This window comes from Vidua chalybeata, chromosome 5, assembly GCF_026979565.1.
Source record: "Vidua chalybeata isolate OUT-0048 chromosome 5, bVidCha1 merged haplotype, whole genome shotgun sequence".
Lineage (NCBI taxonomy): Eukaryota > Metazoa > Chordata > Aves > Passeriformes > Viduidae > Vidua > Vidua chalybeata.
Genome location: NC_071534.1, coordinates 3440263 through 3462216, shown reverse-complemented (window position 1 = coordinate 3462216; position 21954 = coordinate 3440263). Strand labels below are relative to the sequence as shown.

The window sequence follows — 21954 nt, the reverse complement described above, 5'->3', positions numbered from 1 at the left end:
CTTTACTTTCCCGTGCTGTAAGCACCACAGAGACAGGTACAAAACTGTAGTGGGAGGAGAGTCAGGGCGAGCAAATCCTGTCTGTCAGGTGGTCTCTGTGTCAAAACACAGCCCTGAGCTGCATGCAGCTACTGTGGGGCTTGGGGAAGGGGGAACAGGGCACCTGTGTGGTGTCTTGGCCAGGACTCAGGCTTAACACTGTGTTAGCTCCACAGATCAAGTTGCCCTTTGCAGCATGCTGAGAAGGCATTTCAGGCTCCCTGATCACTCCAGGCTGAGTGATGTGAGACATCCCGCTCCACGGCATGTTCCAGATTAAAACCTCCCATCAAATCCATGTATCCCCTGTTCTTTTTAACAGGGAGCCAAAAAAAAAAAAAAGGGAAAAATAACCCCCATGACTGAGACAGGTTTGAAAATTTAATTATAGACTATGTTCTGAAAGAGACAAGCAAGAGAGCATTATATGTGATGTATTTGCCAACAAATGTGAGCAGGGAGCCAAGGTACTGGGCAAAAGGGAGTAGACTGGCAGCAAAACCCTTGGAATAGTGCTGCTAAAAGCCAAGTCTCAGTGAAGCCCTGCAGCCAAATTTACCCAAAGCTTGAATGGAGCTGAATGAATTGATCTTTTTTAACTGCTGTGGTCCAGCCTAAAGCCCTCCTTTTCTGCACACCTGGAGTTAGACAGGCGAGGATGCAGCCTGGGCTTCCCCATCTGCACCTTTCTCCCAGTTAAGACATACTCCAAGGAAGAGCAGATTCCCAGCAGTAAGGCAGGCTGGCCCTCCCTCTGCCACACTCCCAGTTTTGAGGGCTGCATCAGACCTGTGCCATTTTAAACCCCTGTGATTTTTGCAGAAACCTAAATGACCATGTGCACAACAGGCTTTTCCTAGGAAAGCAAGAACCAATTGGACACAACAGATAAACTGGTTCCAGCAAGCATTTGGCAAATGGAAGATCTAGCCCTGCAACTACTGCATTTAATGAGGAGAAAGGAGGACTACAGGTAACCAAAAAGTGGTTCAGGACCTCAAGAGACCATTGTAGGAAGAGCTGAAAGCTTTCTGCTGTGGTAGAAGAGGAAGGGGCATGGATCAACCTGTGTGTTGAGGAGCTCAGCTCCTCCCACAACGGCTCTGTAATGATTAGCTTCACCTTGGCAGCAAAGAGGCTTATTTAAGGGAGAATCAACTCATGGCAAATAAAGATCTTCATCCATCCACATATAGCAAAGCTGAAAGATCAGGTTGCTGAGAGGGACAGGGCTTGGGGTTGCTGGTCAGCAGCTATTCTGCTCGTTTGCTGTGGTTCTCCTCAGCAGCATTACAAGTAAAGCACTTCCCAAGCCAGCATTTATAACCTGGCCATGACCAAAGCCTACCCTGGGGACTTTAGTCTGAGCTCTGTATGCAACACCCATGCAGGAGGAGGGAGGGTGGCTCTGCTCTGGCTACTCCTCCAGTATAAAACTCCTTCCCAGGACCAAATCTGTATCAAGGCCCAGGAGAGGTCAGTCTGCAAAAATATCAGGATGCTTCAGAGGAAGATGCTGGGGGCGTGGGCAGAGGGAGCTGGAGTAGAGGTAGCTGTGGCTGAAAAGGGCTGGGGGTGTAAGGCACTTAGCCCCCCCCTAGTTAGTGAGGGGTGTGACTGGGCTCTCACTCTTTCATTTTTGTGGTTTGTGTTGCTGCCTTCTGCAATGCACACACCTGCTGTTTGTTGTGATTTTATTTGTGTTCTGTGATGGGGTTTGTAGTGTGTGTGTGGTTTGGTTGGTTTTTATTTTCTCTGGGATAACCAGAGATGAAGTTGCAGCCTGTGAGCTGTGGGCAATTTAACACAGGGCACACAGGCTGTGCAGCTTGATCCACTTCTGTAATAAGTGTGTTTGCCTCCTGCTAAGGTGCTCCAGCCAAGGTCAGTGGAAATAAACACTACGGCCAAGCTGCTTGAGACAATTAACAGAAAGCATAAAGAGATCCAATTGGCCCAGGCTGGTCAGATTAGGAAACAACAGCCTTTGCAAGGCTGTGGTTCAGAGGAGGGAGACGTCTTTCAGCAGGAACTTTTGTCAATTCTCCCTTGACTGATGCAAACCAGCATGATTGTACTGAAGTCAGGGAAAGATGCTCTTTGATCCTGGCTGCATGCTTGGCATGTGTGAGCTGAAAGATTTTTCTGAATTTATTTAGCAATCTGCTTAAGATTTCTTTTTTCTGTTTGTTTGTTTGTTTTGGTTTTGTTCTGGTTTTTTTTTTTAGTCTCCCTGCAACTAGTTCTCCTTCTAATATTTTTGATGATGTTAAGACAGGGAATCAGCTTGTCAAGAGACTATTTCTTCTGTAGGTTTGTTTTTTTTTTTTTTTTTTTTTTGCCAAGAAGCTGGAAACCACCGAGGTCCAAATGAGCCCTGTGGATATCCACAGCAGTTCTCTACCAAGGTGCAAATCTCTCTGACAGGCTGAATAAAGCCACATTTGCACGATGAGTTCAGCAAGGCTGGTAGTGGAACTCCCTGAAACTCCCTGAAACCAAAAGGTGTTTCCTATAAATGTCTGTGTTAACACAGCCTTGTGCAGGGGGATAGTTTTAATCAAGCTGGGTCTGGGAAGCCAGGATGTTTTTGACTCAACCTGAAGTGTGTTTTGTCTTCCTTTTGACCAGAGGACAGGAAAAGATTTTGTAGTAAAAAAACTGCTGGCAACTGAGGCATCTCTCTTCTGGCTTTATGATCACTGTGCAACCAGGCTTAAATGTTCTGGGAGCAAGTTCCACCAGCTTGTTTCCAGCCATGGTAGGTCCTGAAATAGCAGACATCAGACCTATGACTGGTTCTTTGACCTAGCAGTGCTATTTTGGCAGCAGGCCCAGGGTTAAACATAACAAGAGTCATTTTCAGTCCTTGCTCTCTTGAAGGTCAGTGGCCCAAATGGTTGGATGTTTGTCTTAGCTGTTTCCGGACAAGGTCTGCATTTTGTAATGATAAGGCAAAATTTAGAGATCCTCATGTTGGTGATCTCCTGCTGACTCTAATTGGAAAGCATGTTTTTCCTGAAAAAGGATGTCAGGATTTGGTCATTGGCAATTTTAATTACTTTGACTTTCTTGAGCAGGGTGATTTCTTGTGGTTGCTCTAAAGGCTCACTGCTCCCTTTTACCTCCAGTCCATGAGTTTCACAGGATAGTGCAGCTCCTTCTTAGCTTTAAGCCCATTAAGCCTGGCTTAGCAGAGTTGCCTGCTGCCAGGTGAGACTTTGACGTCCGTTCATCTGCTCAGGTCACACGGAAGAAGCAGTCTCCCTCTTAGCAATCAGTCTGGCTCACTCTAGCTTGCCAAATGCCTTCTGAGATGAGCCTTGTCCTCTCTACAGCTCCCTTAGAAAGCTATCAGAGAGGTCAGCCACAAATTGGTCCCATTTTTTCTGCCAGAGCTCTTTGGCCTTGGCTTTCTCATCCGGTAGCATGGCACTGTATCTGTGAGGAGGAGGAAGGTCAGTGTCAGGCAGGAGACAAGGGGGCAGCTATTTCAAGAGCAGCACCAAAATGAAAAGGCAGGAGGCAGCAAGAGATTAACCCTTGCAGGACATGCCTGCACCACACAGAGTAACAGGGTATATAACAGGCAGGAGCCAAGGAATGTGCAGGAAGACCCTGGGCATCACGTCCAAACTATTTTTTGGACATTCAGAACTGTCCAGTTAATAGAAAAAGGGGTTAAACACACACACACAAACAAAATGCAAATTGTTTTCCTGTGTTTCCCAGATGAGTCATGGCAAACACTGCAGCAAGTTAAATTTTGGCAGAAAAAGACAAGTGATACAAAGACATACAATTTCTCCCAAATCCAGAACCAGGTGGTGGAGGCAAGGTCACAAAGAATGGAAAAGAAGGAATACACTGGGGCATGGAGTCAGAGAAAGGCACTTGAGAACACAGGCAGAGGAGCCTCTGGGCTCCCTGTGGCCTGCCTTTGGACAAGACACACAGAGGAGATTTTGGATTGACAGAAGCCCAGCTCATGTGGCAGAGGAGACTCTGGGGCCAAAACCCAAATGCAAGCAAGGGGGGGAAAGCTGATAGTCTCCTTATGATTACTATGACAAGGTGAGAGAGGTGATGAACTTACTTTATGGAGTTGAGTGCAAGCTGTTTTAGGGTCCTCAGGTCAGCATTCATCCCTCCGACGGCCATGAACACCTCATAGAAGTCATAAGAGACTCCCTTTGCCCCAAAGATGGGGGGATCGTCGGGGCTGATCACAATGGGGTGCCCTTCAGCCATGAGGTCAGCTGCAGGGTGACTCCTCAAGTCAGCTACCAGCAGCAGGACCTGGGAGACAGCACCACGCCAGGTTATTGCTGCAGCTGTGTCACACTGGCACCTGCCAGGGCTGCCTGTGACAGCCGGTAGTGGTCACGGAGGGACAGGCTCCAAAGGACTGTTTTCTGCTCTGAACTGCTGCAGGAGGAAGCAGCTTGTCTCCACTGACTGTACAAGGAGATTAATTCCTTAAATAAACCACCTTAATCAAGTCCAGTGGGGTGAATAACTTGTGCTTATTTAGAACAATTTGACTGTGAGCAATTCAGGAACAGTCTTTTGGTCACACATTTGCTGTGGTGCTTAGCTTGAGGTGTCTGGGGCTGGTATCAGGGTTCTCTCCCTCAAGGCTCACACCAATAAATCTCCACCCAAAGTGTCCTTTCTGCTGCACACAGGGGACAGTGGCACCACGCTAATGTGCTGCAAAAGAGTTCCCACTGGTTATAAATTCTGCAAAACCAAGGACTTCCAGTTACAATTGCAGCTTGTCAGCCTCTGGCCCTCCTGGCCTTGAAGTATTTTCAATTATGTCTCTTAAGGCATCTCTGTCTCCAGGCCTCATCTCCACTAGGGAGGACTGCCTTCCCGAGTTCCTCTGGACAGGAATTTAATTTTTTTTTTTTTCTGACTGGCATTACAAGCCTTATATATATTCACAGTGTATGTCTACATATCAAACTGCAGCGTAAGGTGCTGCAAAGGAAACTAAGCCAGCAAACTTGTAGGTGCCCCCCAGCTGACCCTCAGAGCAATGGTAAACCCCTTTACAGTGACCCAGCCACATCACAACATACCTGGTTGGAGATGGGACAGACTTCTACAGGAATATCCTTCTTCAGAGACAAATTTTTGGCTACTGGGTGTTTAATGAGAGCAAGTCCATGGCCAATCCTGCTGGTATTCAGTAGCAATGCATCCAGCACATTATTGTCTACAGAGGTGCCCTGCCAGTCTGAGCAGAGACAGATAAGAGTCACTGCAGTGCTGTGAGGAAATAAAGCTTCTCAAACTGCTAGATGATTTTGTTAAGAGAGGTCCCAATTTGTGAGGCGAGAGGGTTGCTCATGCTCAGAGCTTCCACTTGCATTTTCAGTGAAACAGGGATCTAAATCTGCTCAGGATGTTGCCCAGCACAGAGATACCCACTCATCTCACCTGGCTTTAGATGTTTCAGTATTGCTCTTGCAGCTGAGTTAATTATGCTGGACTCCATTACTTGTCAATGGAGAGAAGTAACAATTACTGGGGAGTAGCCTGTGCGTTAGAATGAGATGTATTGTGGCTTAGAAGTGCTTGCTCCTGCCTGTAGCTATAAAGGGAGCCCAGGGTAACCACACTTGTTGTGTTGATGTCAACATGCAACACACAAGGCACACGGCTCTCCTGGTTAGGATAAATCCCACCAATGCAGACCGAGTAATATATTGCCAGCAGTAACACATTGCCCCAGGAATGAAGGGTACATCAGTTCCTTTGATAAGCCTGTTCACTTAAGACTCGAGTCTGGCTCAAACATTATTTCACCTTTAAATGTAAAATGATGGTTGGGGGACTCTGCTGCTGCTGTGGATGGGAGGTGAGTGCTGTTCCAAGGGGGAAATGGCTACCAGCAACAACTCCTACATGTGACTCCTTGTCACACCAGGTCAAAGACGCTGAGCAATGTGACACCTACAGTCAAAATGCAGGGAGGGGTCACGTAGGAATGCCACAGCCCCAAACTGAGATGGGGAGAAGCACAGGGGAAAGTGGTTATGTGCATGTGTATGCACTCACATCCTCTTGATACAGCCAGCAAGCAAGCCAGGCTTGCTGCTTCTGCTCTTTGCAAGATTTCAGTCTTGCCTCTGAAAGCAATAACAAGCCTTGAGTCCTCATGCTCACCAGTCTCCCCAGCATGGAAGAAGTATGGCAAGTTGACCCCCATGGAATATGGGATGGTCAGGGCATCCTTCAGGTCCCATAAAGAATGACCTTCGTCCTCATCACCAACCTGGGGGAAGGCAGAAAGGTATTTTTGAGCACGCTTGGGAAGATGGTGGGACTCTCAGCTCTATCTAAATGAGGTGCCAGCTGTGCTGAAATTACAGTGCTGTGGGGTAGGGAGCTGATTCTTTCAGGGGATTTTGTCAATTACCCTGAACAAAATCCTTAGCTGGAGGATTTGCAATTCATTAACACTGATTTCAGTGTTCTGAAAGCGGAGGTTCTGGCTCTGGCATACAACATATGCCATGGTATATATGTGGTTATATCAGCAGGGGTTAATGTGAAGCCCCAGAAGAAATACAGTTACCAGGTCGAAGCCTGCCAGGGTGTCTGGGAAGCGGGCTCTGAGTGCCATGGCAGTGACGATGGCTTCTTTAATCTGGGAAACATTCAGCATCCTAGAGAGCAAGAGAGAGAAAGCGCTGCAGAAGCTGACTCCCATGGGCCTGCCTTCTCAGGGTTTGAGTTGTGAAATGGGGGCCCCAGGGGTATTTCCAAAATGCAAGTTGCCCTTGAATCTGACAACCAACTTCAGGTCTCTAGAGGAACAGCAGTAGAAAATTGATATTGTGAAACAAAACCCATGAATGACCAGGAAATGCCTGGCTAGACCCTGCTGTCACTTGTGTTGAGGCATGCTTGTCTAACTCACTGGATTTCCCATTTACCAAGCAGGGAAGGGAACACAACAGTGTGGAGAGAAAATGTTTAATTTTTTTTTTGTTTCCTCCCGGCTGTTTTGCTGGGAGGTGAGGCAGTAACTGCATTTCAAGAGAGTTTTACATTTAGGTTTCTTAAACTTCTCGGTGCATTTTGCAGACCGTGTCCGTACTCAAGCTGACCAGAGAGGCAAGCCAGCTCTGAACTGGAGAGGGCATTGTGCCAAACCAGAGCGAGTCAGTGCTGCCGAGAGGTCTGCTCTACTTGCTGAGGATCACCTCACATGACTTCATGGCATCTGGCTGCCTTGGAGAGCAGCCTTGTGCCCGCCTGCCCGGGGCAGCAGCACGAACATTCCGTACAGGGGCTGCAGCGTGTGCCCAGTCCCTGCCACACCGAGTGCCCATACTCAGGCACTGCCATCACTGCTTCGGTGTCTGCGGGCCAGGGGAGTGCATCCAGGCTTGGGAGGAGAGCAGGCACGGCGTGGACACGCACGCAGGCAGCCCTGCCCGGGCTCATTCCCGCTCCCAGGGCTCACGGGCGCTCCTCTGGCACGTAGGCAGACCCACACAGATGGGTTGTCACCCTCAGCCTTTCACAGGGAACGTCTCCGGAGTCAACGCCCGGCTCTAACGACGCACGTGGACGTCGCCGGCCAACTTTGGCGCTCCGGCCCAGCGTTGCCTCTGCCAGCCCTCTGCCCACCTCCGACACAGCACGGCTGCTCTTAGCCCTGCTCTGCCTCTACCTGTGCGCCGCAAATATAACCTTGGCTCCGGCAAAGTCTGGGTGCTCCTTCACGAACTGCCTGGTCACTTCCCGGTAGGCTGCCACAGACCATGATTTATTGTGCTTGGTGCCATCCAGTTCGTACACCTGCAGCGTGAAAAGGAGCAGTTAGAAGAGGTGTTTTACTGGAAGGTGGGAGAAATGAAGTGACAAAAACCTTGGGAGAAGCAGAGTGCTGTGGTCCTGAGAACAGGGCAGGGAAACAAAAGCAGTAAAATCTGTGCAGAACATTTCCTTCTTCAAGCCCCTACCGGCTGGCAAGAACCAAGGAGTGGGTTTCCTCCCTCCTATGTGATACAAGTTTCTCTGTGTTCAGACGTGGCAAGCAAACGCCCTTGAGAGCCCTGAGGAGACCGTGACTTCTTACTCCTGTCTGAATCCAGCGCTGCAGTGTTTTGTCCAGCTGTCTGTGGCTCACACATGCTCTGTGCCTTGCAGTGGCAATCTGTCAGCTGAGGCAGCCCCAAGGCACGCGATGGCTGAGCTCCATAAGCTACCAGCTGAGCTGGGCTCCTGCTCCCCTCTGCCAGAGGTTTGCTTCATGACCTTGAGTCAGTCATTTAGTCTTGCCATGCTTTCCCAGGTCTCTGGCTGCAAAATGGGAAAAATAATCTTTCTGGCATGCTCTGTCTCATCAACTTGCTCTGGAGGTTCCTCTCTACCAGGGCTGTTCTCAGGGCTTTTGCCCTGATTTCAGCAGGGGTGGAGACCCTGAATTGATACTAACCCACAAAGGCCCTGCCTGCAGTCGCTCACAGACAGCAGCTGAAACCACTCCATCAGTTCTCCTCTCACAAGGAGAGATTCTCACCATTCTTTTCTCTGTCACTTTTCTCCTCCAGCCTTCAACTGCTCCACTTCACCCCCTAACTTCCTCTCTGGTGCTGTCCCTTGCAGGGATGCCCCTCGCAAAGCCCCACACCCTGTCACAATGTGATGTCCCCCTTGCAGGCACCAGCAGCCGTGGGGCAGCTGCAGATGCTCAGAGGGAATTTTCCCCAGCTGCAGCCCATGGGAATGTGAGACTTTACACAGCTGAATCTGCAAACACAGCTGGGCTTAGGGGGCTTTTCCACAGTGTTTGCTGTTTCACACTAAATCCCAGTTTCATTTACTTTACCTCAGGGGCCGCTTCTGGCAGGCTTTGCTGCAAGGAGAGCTTTTGCAGCCTCAGCGCTGCTGTCCGAGCCTTGTGGAGGATCTCCAGCCACACGAGCATCTTGCTATTCCCGTCACACCCTGCTCACCTTGACTTTCCCTGTGAAGAATTTCCCTGCCCTCTCACCCCAGCTTCAGCCTGGCTGTCCCTTCGCTGCCCATGCTGCCCTTCATCCCAGCATGGCCACGGCTCCTGGCATTCCCTGCCACGGTACCCGGGCTGCAGGCAGCCTGCCTGGAGCTCACAGCGCTCGAGGTCACAGCACTGGAGGTCACAGCGTTGGAGCTCACAGCACTGAAGCTCACAGAATTGCAGCTCACAGCGCTGGAGGTCACAGCTCTGGAGCTCACAGCACTGGAGCTCACAGAATTGCAGCTCACAGCTCTGGAGCTCACAGCACTGGAGCTCACAGCACTGGAGCTCACAGAATTGCAGCTCACAGCTCTGGAGCTCACAGCACTGGAGCTCACAGAATTGCAGCTCACAGCTCTGGAGCTCACAGCACTGGAGCTCACAGCACTGGAGCTCACAGAATTGCAGCTCACAGCTCTGGAGCTCACAGCACTGGAGCTCACAGAATTGCAGCTCACAGCTCTGGAGCTCACAGCACTGGAGCTCACAGAATTGCAGCTCACAGCTCTGGAGCTCACAGCACTGGAGCTCACAGCATTGGCACTCACAGCTCTGGAGCTCACAGCTCTGGCACTCACAGCACTGGAGCTCACAGCTCTGGAGCTCACAGCACTGGAGCTCACAGAATTGCAGCTCACAGCTCTGGAGCTCACAGCACTGGAGCTCACAGCATTGGCACTCACAGCTCTGGAGCTCACAGCTCTGGAGCTCACAGCACTGGAGCTCACAGCTCTGGAGCTCACAGCATTGGAGCTCACAGCTCTGGAGCTCACAGCATTGGAGCTCACAGCTCTGGAGCTCACAGCATTGGAGCTCACAGCTCTGGAGCTCACAGCTCTGGCACTCACAGCTCTGGAGCTCACAGCACGTCAGCTGCCGGCTGCGGGCGAGCCCCAGGGCTCTGCATGCTCCCATGGCTGCTGCCAGCAGCAGGAGCTGGATGGGAAGCAAATCTTCCCTGCCAAGCCTCTCTTCAAAAGGACTTAGAACCGTGTCTAAGGGCTGATGGTAAAGGCAGGGTATTTTCCAGTCAGGCCCACACACTTGTATCAAGGCAGATAGATACTCTTGGCCTGGAAAGCTGTGTGGCCTGAGGGGACACCAGCACTCACGCTGCCTCACAGGCATTTTGACATTGCAGTTATTTTCTCTTTCCAGGTACCCCAAAGACTGGTGGTGGCTGAAAAGACTCACGTAAACTTTGTGGACTTCTCCACGTCCTTTTTTTTTTTTTCCCTTTGCAATACATCCTTCTCCTCTCAGGCACAATAGACTGATAGAACTCCCACCCCCACAGAGTCCTGCATGGAGCTTGGCTGGAGAATTGCATGGGAAAGGTGTGTCTGCAGTGACAAAATTGTCACTGGGGACATGGGAACACTTAGGGTGGTGTGGTCTGCTGGTGCCTGGGGAGGCATTTGGGCAGGGTGGTTTTGTAGGACAGCCTGACCAGCTCTGTGTGGCACGCAGGGAGAAAGGCTTGAGCCATTACCAGATTTTGGTGTTAATAGCAATGAAAGGAGCAGTTCATACTTCATACACACAGCCAAAATTTCAGGTTGTCTGCAGATTGTGGGAGGTTTGGTGTTCTGCCAATTGATTGACTCACCTATTCAGAGTAATTGTTCTGAAATAAGCTGAGGATTTAAAATAAGGTAACTATTCCAGAATAAGTCTCTATCCAAGACAGGACATTTGTTCAGAGTAGCTGCCACAGAACAGGTGATTCTGGTGCAGACAAAACTGAGCTACATCTTCCCAATGAGCAAGAGTTTGACCCAGCTCCCAGTGTGACTGTACAGTGTAGTTTTGTGCCTATGTCACAGCAGGTACCTCCCTTAGCCATTAAGAACAAAGAGTCTCTCAAGGCCTTGCCCATGCAAATCTCCAAGACAGACGTTTGAATACGATCAAGGTTTTCCAGCATCCTTAGAAGGGCAGGTATGCAAACATCCAAAAACTAAATTCAAGATAGGGCTTGAGAAAAGTTATGGAGAAATAAGGATTTAAAAGATCACTAGAGAAGCCAAACCCCACGTACCGCAGGCAGGATAGCTCTTATCTCAACATACTGTATGTTATCTTCATAGAGCTCCAGCAGCCCCTGGTAGAAATAGGCCTTGAACACAGGTGCATAGCAGATAAGTCCAGAGGCAATGAGAAAGACTTCTTCAAATCTTTTCCAAATGGAAGTCTGAGAAGGGTAGGCCAGCTCAGGGGCATCTGTCACCAGGGTCAGGTTTCTCAGCAAGCTATAGAAAAGGGAGGAGAGAAGGAATGAGGAGAACAAACAGAGCCTGTTTGGCACTGCAGTACAACAGTGACTGGTGCAACTAGGAAGCATTCAGGTCATTTTTTCTGCCACCTGTATTTACTCCTCTAATGGCTGGCACAGAATTTGTATGATACATGTTGAGCTGTAAGCAGGGTAGGAGTAGGTGCTTAAAACCTGCCCCGTCCCTTTTTCAAGGAACAGAGTTACAAAAACAAGTATGGTGCTTTTATATCAGTTATACTCTGCTACCCACAGTATCCATAATTTGAAAATCTTTTATTTCAGTTATACTCTGCTACCCAGGGTATCCCTAATCTGAAAGTAGGCATGAACATTACTCCTGCAGACAATACGTTTTCCTGAGAATCTTCAATGGAAGTCACAACACTTGGCCCTTTGTTCAGCACCTGAAGGGCAGACTGAGTTTACAGGAGATGCCATGTACTGGGCCACCACCAACCTGCTTGCTGAGCCCATAAGTTGTCCTGGTATATTTTGACCTTTGTATAGTCAAAATATGCCATCCAAAAAAAAAAAAAAAAATGCAAGGGGAAGACAGTTCTGTATCAGAAATCATTTTTCCCAGCCACTGAGAACAAACCTGATGCCCCACCTGCCTTGCTGATAGCTACTTCAGGGAAACAGCTGATAAGAATCTCAGTCCTGGCTTTTCCTTAGAGTGATGGAAATGTATTTATTTCCTCCATACACTCAGCTGGCATATAAGCCTATTTCAGACATCCAGAGAGACAGTGGGTAGTTTTATCAAGCAGACTTTAAGGGAGCCAGTAAATTGCAAGAATATCCAATTGTGGGTGACAGCTTGCATTTAGGACAGGTGAGCATCTGTGCCACACCACCATCCTCTGGCAAGCTGATAGCCTTCATCCCACCTGAAGCCCTGCCCCTGGCAACAGCCTTCCTTCTTCCACCTGAAGAGCAGCTCATAATAAATTTCTCCTACCAGTGGGCAAAGTCTAAATGGCAATGCAGGGGTGCTTAACTTCATTCCTGGGTGGACAAATGGAAGCCATCACAGAAACCTACAGATGTTTTCTTGCTGGCCCAATGCTTATCTCGTGTCAGGGGCTAAGCAGGTTCAGACAGAAATACCTTCAGCCATGCTTCAGCTTTCATCTGGGTATATTGTTTCCCCTCAATAACAGCTACTGATCTTTAATAATGTTTCCTGTTTGATGTCTTGGCCCCCATCCTCGTGCAGTGCTCTGCTCTGTTATATGGGAGGTGTGGCTTTGATTTGTGATCTTATTATCTTCATCCAGGACACTGCTGTGGATGGAATTAAACCCCCACAGCCCCCCTACAGATGTAAAATGTGATCTGGTCCAAATTCATAAACTAAGACATCCTGGACAGATATGCCTTTTGAATCCCTCCATCCTGCCCATAAAACAGAGCCTGTTCCCCCAGGATTTGCCTGCTGTTTCACTCTCTAAGGATTCTCTTCCAGGGCCTGCAGTTTCATTTCTTCCTCACTCTGTTAATTTCTTTGCCAGGAACTATTTTAGAAGCAAACCTGTACCTAAAAGATATGCTACTACTGTTAAGGATGAGACTTTTAAGTGCTCAGCAGTCAGGAAAATTCACAGTTAAGGTTTCCACAGCAACTTGGGCTCTGCCCTCCCATGCATTACAATAGGGGCTTTGGTGCCATTATCGCAGGACCCTGGGCAACCCCAGCTACTGTTCAGTAATCCATGCAACCAGGGAAGACCGAGCTGGACCACGGAAGGGGCGGGCAGCGAGGAGCAGGCGGCAGCCGGAGACACCACGGCATCTCCCTAGAAACCAGGAATGCAGGAGTCGGGAGCATCCCGAAGGCGCTGATCCAGCAGCCGGAGCCGCGGAGGGGGCAGCCGCCGGCAGAAAGGGGTGTGCTGCTGCTCATCAGGGAGGTTTCGTGTGGGAAGAGCTGGGGGAAGGAGAATTTTCCCCTTCCCTCGCGGCCGAAGGGCAGCTCCCCTCCAGCTCGGCACCTGCCCGGAGCCGGGAGCCGAGCGGGGCTGTTCCCACCGGCGCTGCGAGCGCCCAGGGAAAAACCTCCCCGTGGATCAAAAGGCCGTGCAAGCCCGTTCTCGCCACTCCAGGCAGCTCCGTTTCAGATAAGGATGGGTGCTTAGTCGGGCTCCCACCACTTTCTCCCCTTGTCCTGTGAGAACTCGGCTCCTCCAGCAATGAGCACACGCAGGGCTCTGCTCCTGCCTTTAAATCTGGCTGTACAAACTCGCTGTTGTTTACTTAGCCTGTGCTCTTGGGCTAGAAACAGCGATAAATCCCCACACCACCCTGCTCCTAAAAGCACATAAATCAAATTGTACTTCTCTTTATAATCCCCTTCCCTTTGAGACTGATTATTGATCCTTACAACTGTTGAAGATTTATTGCATTATAGTGATCCATCCTTGATCACCAGATAATCTCCTAAGGGTTTGGGGGCTTTTGCCATCAGTAGCTCATGCAAAGCTTCATAAATACATTAATTTTTTGCTTCTTTTCTGGAATGGGCCTTCACCAGTGATCAGGTGCAGACTACAAACAGCCTTCCATGTCATGTCATATATGCACTGAACAATGCTATTGCAACGCATATGCCCAAAGGGGCACGGCTAAAATGACCAGCCAAGGATTATTTCTTTTCAGCTGTGGGTTTGCTTTCTCTTTTCCTGGGTTTTTTCCCCATTTTCCTTCCCTGTGCTATGTAATACAGAAGTGAAAGGTTTTGTTGCCTTGTTTTTAAAGGGATTTTTTTTCCTGCTCCTTTTTCTGTTCTCGATGTAATTATGCCCCTCTCCTCACCATAGTATCTAAATGTCTTCCAGTGGTGCATTAAATAGTGTGACTAACATCTGTCACATGTGGTTCATTCGCTTTCTCTCGCTCTCTCTCATCCCCTCTTCTTCTCCCCAAGGGGAGACTTGTAGAGGGAGTGGAGTGCTTTGTTTCTGTAGTGGATTTTTATTCCTTTTTTTCCCCCCTCTCACTGCACACACTGCCCTATTTTTCTGTGAGATAAGGCAGTCAGAAGACAGAGGGGAAGGTGATGGCAGCCCGGGCAGCCACCAGTGCCCAGGGGAGTTGTCCCTGAAGCCTCGGCCGTGGTGTCAGCTCCCTCACAGATGACTTCATCCTGGTGATAGAGAGCTCTGCTGGGCACGGCCTCAGTCCCTGTGCTGCTGGTGGGGGGTGTGCAGTGGTATTTTACAAATATCTGGAATGTCAATGCTGCTTCCCTAAATATCTGGGGGCATGCTCTTGCTTTGGAGATGGCAGCCATTATGTTGCTTCTTGAGGGAAAGAATGGCATTCTCCTGTATCGTAATTGATTGTGAAGAAAATAAGTGAGGATTGTTTTTCCTTTTAAGTAGGAAAGCAAAATTCCCTTCCTTTCACTGTCCCTTGGCCTGTGGTCTCCTGGCTCTCCTAACAGCATCCTTTTGGAAGCTCACCAGTAACACAATACTCTGGGGTCTTGGCCCATGAGATGTGTGTTTTGAATAGGAATGATTAGACTTTCTCTTGAGGGAAACAAACAAAAGGAGTCCCTTCCAGAGCACACACACACAAACACACACACGTGCACGTGCGTATATGTACCTAAAAATGCAAGCAGCAAAAAAAATCTTGCAGATTCCCCTCTCTTCCAGCCCTTCCCGGTCAGAAATGCTGTAAGGTGAAAGAGGTGCAGCTTCTCGAAACATTTCCATTGTTCCTTCACATTTGCTGATCCACCCTGTCTTGCATGAGAGCCCTTCCCTGCTGCCATATTCCCTTGACACTTCCTTGAAACCACCCAACTATCCATCCGTTCTTTCCTCTGACATCTGCTTTCTCTCAGCTTGTCAGTGCTCAAGGGCAAAGAGGAGCGCAGGAGAGAGGTAGCCTGGGATGCACATGTTCAAGAGACTGGGAGAGTTTCCAGAAACTGAGAAGCAGAACAGATTGGGGCCTATTCCTGGCTAGAGACCTATTTCCAGACGGCCAAAAACATTCCTAACCCCTAGACTAGTGCCCAGGGATTAGATGAGAATAGAGGGGAAGTGCCTCAGTGTGGCTGTTGTTGGTGTGTTTGCACATTATGCGTAATGACTCCTCTGTGATTTTGTGGTGATGAGCACGGAAGGGCAAGAAATGAAGGACAACATACTCAAATGGATAAGTGAGCACCCAGGACGCCAGAGATCCAAGTTTGTTCTTGGCTCAGGCTCATGTTTGCTGAGGAAAATCACTTCATTGGCTTCTGCCTCCGTTTCCCCTCCACATTTGAGGAGACCCTTGCAGTGAGGCTCTGTGCAGCGCCTGCCACTCTGAAGCCCTGCTCTGACTTGTGGCCACTAAACACTGTCAGGCAAATACAAAAGAAGAGGAATGTGGCAGTACTGCCTCTGAAAACAAGTGTTTCCACACAGGAACAGAGGGAGCCACACAATGCACAGCCCCGGTCACCCAGGTGTACAGGGTACACAGGATGCCCTGCCCTTCAGCCTCTGCCAGAACAGAAAGTGGCATCATGCCATGGAAACACAACTTAAGTGCAATGAAGGGCTGCTCCTGAGACACTTCTCAGTGCCCAGTGGAATTGCTTGTGCTTTAAGGAAATGAAGCTGTTTCAAAACCCAGTCTCCTGCACATTATTTATGGGTCTCCTGGTGTGGTTGAAGAGAGCTGGTGCTGTCATCTTTCCTTCCTCATCACTCCCAGCAGAAATGGAAGGGAGCTAATGGGGAACCAGTTTTCTCTCTGGAAGACAGAGATCGGTGACTTCTCACTGGATCTTATTTCGTCCATGACGTGTCAGGGCAGTTGAGCCTCAGGATATAAAAGGTCAAGAGCCCAGGGTCTGGCACTTTCTCCTTCCCTTCTGGACTTCCATAAGAGAGGGATGGTGGATGCCCTGGAGAGTCAGACCCCTGTGCCCTGCCCATTGCTGGTTTTGGGGAGGGAAGGCAATGCCACAAGCTCCTCAGCTTCCCAACCTGACCTCCTTCCCAGAACTGCAGGGCACAGAGCCCAGACAGCTTCCACGTGGAGGGGATACCAGCTCACTAAGAGTTAAAAGCTCTCTATTTAAGAGCACACAACCTCACTGAAGAGCACTGCAGTAAAACCCACCAAGCTTCACTTGGGAAATGCTGGAATTAGGGTCATCTGCATTGCCTTAATCCAGCCCTCTCCTTGTGTGTTGGCATGGCAATACTGTCTGTGATTACACGACACCCCACACGTTTTTTTCTGCAGACCCCAGGCCCCGGAGCGCCACGGACAGCAGTGCCCTCTGAATGGATGGCTACTCAATATTTTCCTTTGTCCTCATCGCTCAGTGTCTGACTTCATGCATTATTTAGCGTGCTCTCTCCAGCCCCCCACACACCACGGCAGAGCTGCATGCTTCCTCTTGGCCTTTCCAGCAGGGCTTTGTCCCGGGATCAACAGCCCTGGATGGGGAGATAGGAATTTGTCTTCCCATCACCACTGGCTGGAGAGGGAGCCAGGCTCTTCCCAGCCACCTGTAAGTGAATAAATGCCAGGTGGTTCAGACAAGCCCAGCCCTGATAAAAGGCTGCCAGCAGTAAAGGCAGGAGCTGCCTGCAGGGAAGGGAGCTCCTGCAGGAGGGTGAGTGATGCTCTGGGGGACCAGCTGAGGTGTGAGCACCTGGACAGCTGCAGGAGCCTTGCCTGCAAGGGCAGAAGCTCTGTTAGCAGGAGGGTGTTTGAGGGGAAGGAGCCCCAGACCAGGCAGGGGTCCCGTGTGTGGGGTTCCTTGGCTCAGCCAGTGACCAGGAGGGCAAGCCACAGCTCCTGGTGCCTGTTGGCAACGAGTGCCTCATGCTTCCAGGTGCTGGGTGCCAGTGGGGTTTCAAAGGCAGGCCTCAGAAAATAAGTTTGGTGTTTGGAGGGACAGTTGGGTTGGGTTTTGTTTTGGGAAGTTTGAGAGGTTTTGCTAGTGCCATAATTAACGTAAATTGCCCAACTTCTTGCTCTGAATCAAAACAGTGACTTTGCAAAGGGCTTTTCTGCTGTTGGGGAGAGCCTGTTCATCAGCTACCTGGCTTCCTCACCCAGTTTTTGGATACCTCCCTGGATGAGGCACCGTGCAGCCCTGTCCTACACTGAGAGCCCATTCAGCCTGGGTGCTGAGGGGGGTTGGAGACAAGTCTCATAAATCTACTTCAGCTACTGTCCTCAGCATGTCTGAGGACCAGAGCGAGCGTGCACAGAAAAATTCCATTTTTATGCTCCCTGACTCCGGTGTACTCAATGCTGCAGCCTTCAAGCTCTTATCTGGCCGTTTCCTTTTTCACGTGCACAGCCCTAGACACGGAGCTCCTCACTTATGGAGCTCCTCACTTATGGAGCTCCTCACTTATGGAGCTCCTCGCTTATGGAGCTCCTCGCTTATGGAGCTCCTCACTTATGGAGCTCCTCGCTTATGGAGCTCCTCACTTATGGAGCTCCTCACTTATGGAGCTCCTCACTTATGGAGCTCCTCACTTATGGAGCTCCTCACTTGCGGAGCAGCGAGCGAAAGGGAAAGCCGGACCAGAATGCTCCCGCTGGCCGCACAGTGGAGCTCCAACAGGCTGGCCACCCCCCCCCCCCTCCACTCACCCTCTGTCAAACTCGGCCACGTCCCTCAGCTGTCCCCGGTAGGCGTCCAGCAGAAGCCACTGGGAGCACTGGGCTGGCGGCGGGCGGGCAGGGCGCGGCCGGGAGAAGCGGAAGCGCACGGAGCCCGCGGGGGTGAAGCAGATGTAGCAGTCGGGCAGGTAGGAGGCATTGAACACCAACCAGCCCACGCTAAGCATGGCGAAGTCGTGCAGGTGGAGCACAGCACCTGGTGGGGGACAAGGACACCCTGATGAGCCCAGGCAGCCGGGAAGAAGGCTTAATGTGGGAGCAGTTTGTTTGCCCATCCGGGGGTGTCTGGAAATGCTCCGAGAAGGCTGTGAGCGAACTCTCCCTCTGCTGCTCTGCCTCCCCCAGGCTGGAGGACGTGGCCCCTCCACATCAGACACTGGGCAGGCAGAGCTTGACAGCTCCCTGGGAGCACAGGGTGGGGGGGAATCAATAGGGAGCTCTGCTTCTCCACTGGGATGGAAAATGCTCCGAGTTACTGAAGGTCTTTCAGGCAGACTTTGCTGTGAGCTGGCTCAGGCCCCATTGTCTTAAAGAGAAACTTGCACAGGAGGCAGCAGTTTACAAGGCATGCTGGCTGAAGCACACCTGAAGCAAGGCTCTGTCTCTAAGCTGTTTGGATCCCAGCTTCAATTTTTGTGTCTAATGCGTGTCTCTTCTTTCCACTCTCTGGAACTCTGGCATACACCAAAATCCCAGACCACGTTACTCTGGGGAATTGCACTCGGATGCAGAAGTACAATTTACTTCTGTGCCTTATCAAAAGCATGCTTGCTTACGTTGTACATCTGCTGCTGGCCAGCACGAAGGGCCTCTGGGGCACTCTGTTATTGTGCAGTATGTGGGCAGCTGCCAGTTTTCCTGGCACAGGAAGCATCCTCTGTATGCTCACCTTCCTTACCATTTCATCTTGCTGAAATCTCTCCTTTTCCAAAGACTCCTGCTGTTATTGGTGCTTGAACTATGCCTCACCTTTGTAAAGGGAAGATACTGTGAGAGCTGAAGTCTTAGATATGCATTTTATTAGTCTAGGGGAGACCTCTTAGTCAAAATAGCTTTGATGCCCTTAAGGGTAAAGGGAGAACATGAACAGCAAGAACAAGACACGAGACTGGTATGTATTTGACATTAGATTAAGTTCCAGACTATAATTTATAGTGGACTAATCTAATATAGACTCATGTCTATGACCTCCCACTGCAGAGGGTCTGGTTGTAAAGATGCTGAGGAGCTGTGGTTGCTGCTCTCAGCAGAGCTGGTGCACCAGACTGGGCATGCTGCAGCTGTCTGACCCTCCTCTGGCTGGCAATGTCACCTTCTTCCCTATGAGAGCAGCAACAGACATTACAATTGTGCTTGAAACAACAGGAACTCCCAGAGGCTCTGATCAAATCCTCCTCAAACAGCTACAAGGATGTGATCTTGGCCCTAAAAGCTTACAGCCCTTGCAAAAAATCCAAGAGCCCATTTAAACATTGCCTGGATTGAAAAGTGTTAATTGTTTGTTTTGTCTCCCACTTGGTATCAATGATACTGGAGGTGAAGAGGGAAGTACTTTTAAATTTCTCACTGTTCAATTCAGCCATGAAAGGACAATGACATTTCTGACACACTGATTGTTTATGGTAATGGACTGGGATGCTGCAAGACTGGGATCTCCATCCCACAGCAGAGACTGGGAGGGAGAAGTTGAGAAGATTGCTTAGGGCCACATCCAATCTGGCCGTGAACACTTCCAGGGATGGGGCAGCCACAACTTCTCTGGGCAACCTGTTCCAGTGCCTCACCACCCTCTGAGTAGATTTACTAATATCTAATCAAGATCTCTTCTCTTTTAATTCAATTCTGACCCCCCTGGTCTTGTCACTACCTGCCCATGTAAAAATGTTGCTCTCTCTCCTTTTTATAAGCTCACTTTAGGTGCTGGGAGTACACAGGCTTTGACTTGTACACAGCAAGAAAGAAAATAAAGATTTCAGTGTTAGAGGTAGCCCCTTCCTCCTCTAGTGCCCCCAGACTTTCCAGCACACTTCCAGGTCTGCTGCAGAAACACTTCCTGGGGGATGCAACACTTTTGGCTGAGATACAGAATAAGGTTGGTAGCCTGTTTGTGGAATGTGTATGTGGGAAAAAGAGAGGCCCTGGCTGGAACATGCTGAGCAAATGGGGATGTCTGTCATTTCTTCTTGTCTTTGCTTCCTCTGTCCCTTCTCCACTCTTGAAAGCTTAAGGATCCATATTGTAAGTTAAACCAAATGCCACAATTGCTGGAAATGTGTATTCACCCAATCCATCCCCCTCTTCCTCTCTCCCCCTACCCCAACCCTGAGCTCGAAGTCAGGGCTTTTCCTGAAGCCCAAGGAGCACAATTTACAGCTCTCAGAAGCTTGTCTCCCACATCCTGTGTTTTGTCCCAGCTCAGAAAGCAAAAGATGAGAAAGGATGAGTAAGATGAGACTCCTTAAGCCAAGCCTACCTTTAGGCATGCGCTTTAAGATGCTGAACACCGTGCTCTGATCAATGAGGCTTTTTGCCCGGAAGAAGTGCATGCTTGGAGGAAACTGTCCTGTTGTTATGGCTGTCTCCACTTCCTTCTTCTTGAGGTTTACGAGCTTTGTACTGAGCTGCTGCTCCTGCCTGCTCAGCACCAAGTTGCCACCTGTCTGATGGGCTTTCTCCTCCTGCATCAGGGAGTCCCGGTCCTTCCAGAGAGGGATGGGAAGGCAGAGGGAAGCCAGGCTCAGGAGAAGGTATGCCAGCCTCATGCCTTGCCCAGATGGAGGTTTCATCTCAGAGCTGCACCTTGACAGGGAGAAAAGACTGAGGCATTAGCAGAGGTCAGAAGGGAGCACCTCGGCAATGGGCTGCCAAGTTGTTGGCCCATCCTGCAGAGGCAGCAGGTTAATGGGATGCTCAGAACTGGCAGGGACACCTGGTACCAATGTCCCCTGAATTTAGGGCTAATGGATCAGCACACTCCCAATGTGCTGACTATGCACAGCAAGGCTGGGTAGGGTGAAGAGATGTTGCTCCTTGGATCACACTGGCAGCACATCGTGCAGTAAGGCAAAGGCCCAGCCCTGGAATGGGGGATTGGTGGGATCAGGATGTTGCTTGCAGCCTAGGAGGGAGCTCTCATGTGCTGGTGCCAAGGTGCTGGCTGTGCTGATAATGTCCAGGTAAGGGATTTGGCTTGAACTGATCGGATCCCAATTCCCTCCAGTTGAGAGAAGATCCTGTTGCTCCCTTTTAGTATATTCCAGCTATCCAAAGGGTTAATTTACAGGCAGGATAACACAGGGCTTTCTCTGCAGTAACAGAGGTGGGTCCTTTCCTTGCAATGCCAGAGGAAAGGGGATGGAAGTGAGACCATGGGAGTAGTAAGAGATCACAGGAGACAGGCACACGTGAACTCTGAGCTCTCCCTCCCCCCCAAAAAGCACAACTGCAATATAATCCTTCAACACCAGGCTTGTGCCAATCTCTCAAGAGCAAAACAGGCTGGAGAAGGGCTCAATATTTTGAAATAAGCCTGTGTGAATTACATAGAGAGGCCCTGCTTGTGCACGTGTCTTCTCCTTCCAGCCTCTCCTCCACCTGTAGGTCCAGGAAGACATCCCCAGCCCCTTTATTGGGTCCTGGGGGTTGAAGGCGTGCTGGGGAGCAAACAGAGCAGGGGTGGATGCAGCCCCCTACCAGGCCTGGCTCTGAGCTTAGAAAAGGAAACATCCCCAAGAAAGTGTTATCTTAACCGTGGTGAGACTGACTCACTTACTGTCAACTCTCCTCCTCCTGGCATCCAGAGCTCACGCAGCCGCTGCCCGAGCGAGAGGGGAGCGGCTCTGCCTCCGGCGAGCCAGCGCCGTCCCAGCCCGGATAAGGAGAAAGATAAAGAGCAGGGTCCGTCCCGGCCGTGCGGAGCCAGGCACACGGAGTTCCTCTTCCTGTGCAGCCGCCCCGG

At 50.1% G+C, this 21954-nt stretch overlaps 1 protein-coding gene across 1 annotated transcript; it reads right to left on the bottom strand.

Annotated features, from left to right (window-relative positions):
* Positions 1-402: 402 nt before the first annotated feature.
* Positions 403-21911, bottom strand: ADA2 (adenosine deaminase 2). The gene is made up of 10 exons (XM_053942367.1): positions 21769-21911; positions 20470-20795; positions 17967-18192; positions 11106-11316; positions 7733-7860; positions 6629-6719; positions 6217-6325; positions 5127-5284; positions 4136-4338; positions 403-3480 (listed from the first exon to the last, which is right to left on the bottom strand). The coding sequence occupies exons 2-10, from the start codon at positions 20780-20782 to the stop codon at positions 3372-3374; spliced, it is 1548 nt and encodes a 515-aa protein (XP_053798342.1). The 5' UTR covers positions 20783-20795; positions 21769-21911; the 3' UTR covers positions 403-3371.
* Between the last annotated feature and the right edge of the window lie 43 nt (positions 21912-21954).